The sequence below is a fragment of the Penaeus japonicus genome, unplaced genomic scaffold (assembly GCF_977035675.1).
Source record: "Penaeus japonicus unplaced genomic scaffold, GWHDUDI00000001_assembly GWHDUDI00000016, whole genome shotgun sequence".
NCBI lineage: Eukaryota > Metazoa > Arthropoda > Malacostraca > Decapoda > Penaeidae > Penaeus > Penaeus japonicus.
Window position 1 is genome coordinate 24425759 of NW_028234418.1, and position 5000 is coordinate 24430758.

The 5000-nt window shown below is 44.0% G+C and overlaps 1 protein-coding gene across 1 annotated transcript in view; it reads right to left on the reverse strand.

Moving 5' to 3' along the window:
- LOC147470201 (uncharacterized) overlaps nt 1-666 on the reverse strand; it is an 8885-nt gene extending 8219 nt beyond the window's left edge. The window contains exon 1 of the mRNA XM_086544979.1: nt 47-666. Coding sequence (XP_086401105.1) covers nt 47-212 — 166 coding nt within the window. The 5' untranslated portion in view covers nt 213-666. The remainder of the gene's footprint in view (nt 1-46) is intronic.
- Between the last annotated feature and the right edge of the window lie 4334 nt (nt 667-5000).

The following is a 5000-nucleotide window of genomic DNA, read 5'->3' on the forward strand; positions in this document are numbered from 1 at the left end:
TCTCTTTACAACGAAAACTAAGACCCAGACAAAACAAAATCCTTACCAATGTAATCAAGCAGAGTTGGATATCTGAAGCTGGCTTGGATCCTCATTTCATGCCACTCATTCCTCCTCGCCTCCAGGACCTCTTCCGACGCCCTCAGCATTCCTCCCTCGAAGAAGATGCGCTGAATGGACTGTCCCGGCCACAAGTAGATGACAGTGTTCATGCCGTTCGATAAGGGCAGACCAACACTCAAGAAGCGATGCAGGGAACACCCTAGTGAGTGAGTGAGGAGTGTGAGCACGACTGGGTGAAAATGAGTGAGAATAAGTGGAAAATGACGGGATGAGAATAAGTGTGAGAATGACTATGAGAACGACAGGTTAAGAATGAGTGTAAAGACGACAGGATGAGAATGACCATGAGAATGAGTGTGATAATGACAGGATGAGAGTGAGTGTAAGGATGACAGGATTAGAATGAGTGTGAGAACGACAGGATGAGAACGGCAGGATGAGAATGAGTGTAAAGACAACAGGATGAGAATGGCCATGAGAATGATTGTGTTAACGACAGGATGAGAATGAGTGTAAGGATGACAGGATGAGAATGAGTGTGAGAACGACAGGATGAGAATGACTATGAGAACGACAGAATGAGAATGATTGTGAGAACGACAGGATGAGAGTGTGATTCACCCCCCCCCCCCCCCCCCCCCCCCCCCACCCCCCCCCCCCCCCCCCCCCCCCCTTTTTTTATAAACCCCCCCCCCCCCCCCCCCCCACTACAAAACACATTTGTGTGGTGGGGAGTGTAAGAACGACAGGATGAGAGTGAGTGTGAGGATGACAGGATTAGAATGAGTGTGAGAACGACAGAATGAGAATGATTGTGAGAACGACAGGATGAGAGTGAGTGTGAGGATGTCAGGATTAGAACGAGTGTGAGGACGACAGGATGAGATTGACTATGAGAACGACAAAATGAGAATGATTGTGAGAACCACAGAATGAGAATGACTATGAGAACGACAGAATGAGAATGATTGTGAGAACGACAGGATGAGAGTAAGTGTGAGAACGACAGAATGTGAATGACTATGAGAACGACAGAATGAGAATAATTGTGAGAAAGACAGGATGAGAATGACTATGAGAACGACAAGATGAGAATGACTATGAGAACGACAAGATGAGAATGACTATGAGAACGACAGGATAAGCGTAAGTGTGTGGATGACAGGATGAGAATGAGTGTGAGAACGACAGGATGAGAGTGAGTATGAGAACGACAGGATGAGAATGACTATAAGAACGACAAAATGAAAATTATTGTGAGAACGACAGGATGGGAGTGAGTGTGAGAACGACAGGATGAGAATTTCTATGAGAACGACAGGATAAGAGTGAGTGTGAGAACGACAGGATGAGAATGACTATGAGAACCACAGAATGAGAATGATTGTCAGAACGACAGGATGAGAGTGAGTGTGAGAACGACAGGATGAGAATGACTATGAGAACCACAGAATGAGAATGATTGTCAGAACGACAGGATGAGAGTGAGTGTGAGAACGACAGGATGAGAATGACTATGAGAACGACAGGATGAGAGTGAGTGTGAGGATGACAGGATGAGAATGACTATGAGAACGACAGAATGAGAATGAGTGTGAGAACGACAGAATGAAAATGATTGTGAGAACGACAGGATGAGAATGACTATGAGAACGACAGGATAAGAGTGAGTGTGAGAACGACAGGATGAGAATGACTATGAGAACGACAGGATGAGAGTGAGTGTGAGAACGACAGGATGAGAATGACTATGAGAACGACAGGATGAGAATGACTATGAGAACGACAGGATGAGTGAGTGTGAGAACGACAGGATGAGAATGACTATGAGAACGACAGAATGAGAATGAGTGTGAGAACGACAGGATGAGAATGAGTGTAAGGATGACAGGATGAGAATGAGTGTGAGAACGACAGGATGAGAATGACTATGAGAACGACAGAATGAGAATGAGTGTGAGAACGACAGGATGAGAATGAGTGTAAGGATGACAGGATGAGAATGAGTGTGAGAACGACAGGATGAGAATTTCTATGAGAACGACAGGATGAGAGTGAGTGTGAGAACGACAGGATGAGAATGACTATGAGAAAGACAGAATGAGAATGCTTGTGAGAACGACAGGATGAGAGTGAGTGTGAGAACGACAGGATGAGAATGACTATGAGAAAGACAGAATGAGAATGCTTGTGAGAACGACATAATGAGAGTGAGTGTGAGAACGACAGGATGAGAATGACTATGAGAACGACAGAATGAGAATGATTATGAGAACGACAGGATGAGAGTGAGTGTGAGAACGACATGATGAGAGTGAGTGTGAAGACGACAGGATGAGAATGACTATGAGAACGACATGATGAGAGTGAGTGTGAGGATGACAGGATGAGAATGACTATGAGAACGACAGGATTCTGGTGAGTGTGAAGACGACAGGATGAGAGTGAGTGTGAGAATGACAGGATGAGAATGACTATGAGAACGACAGAGTGAGAGTGAGTTTGAGAACGACAGGATGAGAGTGAGTGTGAATACGACAGGATGAGAGTGAGTGTGAGAATGACTATGATAACGATAGAATGAGAGTGAGTGTGAGAACGACAGGATGAGAATGACTATGAGAACGACAGGATGAGAGTGAGTGTGAGGATGACAGGATGAGAGTGAGTGTGAGAACGGCAGGATGAGAATGAGTTTGAGAACGACAGGATGAGAATGACTATGAGAACCAAAGAATGAGAATGATTGTGAGAACGACAGGATCAGAATGAGTGTGAGAACGACAGGATGAGAATGACTATGAGAACGACAGGATGAGAATGACTATGAGAACGACAGGACTAGAGTGAGTGTGAAGACGACAGGATGAGAATGACTATGAGAACGACAGGATGAGAATGACTATGAGAACGACAGGATGAGAATGACTATGAGAACGACAGGATGAGAGTGAGTGTGAGAACGACAGGATGAGAATGACTATGAGAACGACAGGATGAGAATGACTATGAGAACGACAGGATGAGAGTGAGTGTAAAGACGACAGGATGAGAATGACTATGAGAACGACAGGATGAGAATGACTATGAGAACGACAGGATGAAAATGACTATGAGAACGACAAGGATGAGGAGTGAGTGTGAGAACGAACAGGATGAGATATGGATATGAGAAACGACGGATGAGAATGATTATGAGAACGACAGGATGATGAGTGAGTGTGAGAACGGACAGGATGAGAATGACTATTGAGAAGGAACAGGTTGAGAATGACTATGAGAAACGACAGGATGAGAATGACTATGAGAACGACCAGGATGAGATGTGAGTGTGAGAAACGACAGGATGAGAAGACTAGAACGACAGGATGAGAATGACTATGAGAACGACAGGATGAGAGTGAGTGTAAAGACGACAGGATGAGAATGACTATGAGAACGACAGAATGAGAATGACTATGAGAACGACAGGATGAGAGTGAGTGTGAAGACGACAGGATGAGAATGACTATGAGAACGACAGAATGAGAATGACTATGAGAACGACAGGATGAGAGTGAGTGTAAAGACGACAGGATGAGAATGACTATGAGAACGACAGGATGAGAGTGCGTGTGAGGATGACAGGATGAGAATGACTTTAAGAACGACAGGATGATTATATAATTTTTAATTTCCATTGTAATAACATTGTTAGCATTGTTGCTAACAATAATGCTAACTATTATCATTACCAAAACCATCGCCATCATCCACATTAATATTTTTATTGTCATAACTGTCATGGCATGGCACATGATCCTCTCGTTGACACCACGCTGTTGCGCCCTCATGGGATCTCCTTAGCTCCTTGGAGCCACCTGCCACTGCGCAGAGCTTCGAAGGCTCCGTATCGGCAACCCACAGCATCAAGAGCTTGTTAGGACATAAATCCGTAGGAATAGCCGGGCAAGAATTGGACACGTAAGGCCCTGGTAGCGTGCAATTAAGAACGGACCAGCATAAACCTTTTCTTGAAACGTTTCCGCTAGCATTGCAAGCACATGCATATGAGCCATTCTTTCTCTATTGTCTATTTTCATATATCCCCATATGCATGTGCTTATGTATCAAAGGCAGTGTTTTTTTTCACGGTCATTGAACATAAGTGATTACATTCTTATTGGTGATCGACGTAATCATTTAACAATTTCATCAAGTGTTTTATTTAGTATACCCTAAAAAGATAATAACATTAAAGAAAGTAATTTCGTATGTTTCACCTCTTTCTATGCTATTACTTATTTTTTTTACTTTTCACTCGTTAATCGCCTTGAAGGCGAGAACAGGTGACAGAGCGATATATGATCAGTACAGCAGGGAATCTGCATTGTGTCAAGATGACGGCTCAAATACAAGCTACTCTTCACAACCTCCGTGGTTGCTCTTAATGCAGGCACGTATCTCTTCGCGACCTTGTAGCTACTTTGGCCAGAGGAAGTAAAGACAGGCTGCTGACCTCACGCGAATCCCATCCAGCTCGACCTCGGCCGCCGCCAGGGTCTCACACCCTTTCTCCAGTCCGCCTGCGGTACTCTCGGTTTGACCCTCGCGGGGCTGGGCCGACCGAAGTCCTTGGTCCCTTGCGTGTCTTCGCCGTTCACAGCAAGACCTCTACCTTACTAATTGCTGTATCGTGGCCTTCGCTCAATAAGCACACACAGCCGATCGCTAGGTTCCCTGCTCCATCCAGGTATTTGTATGGGACTCTGAACAAACCATGCAGAGGACCCGTTACACTTATTACCTATCCTTTGTATCATTATTATCATCATCAGTAGTATCATTCTTGTCATTACCATTATTACCATTATTATTATTACTATCATTCTTATCACCAGTATTATCATTGCAATCATAATCATTGTTATTATTATTATCATCATCATAATCATTAC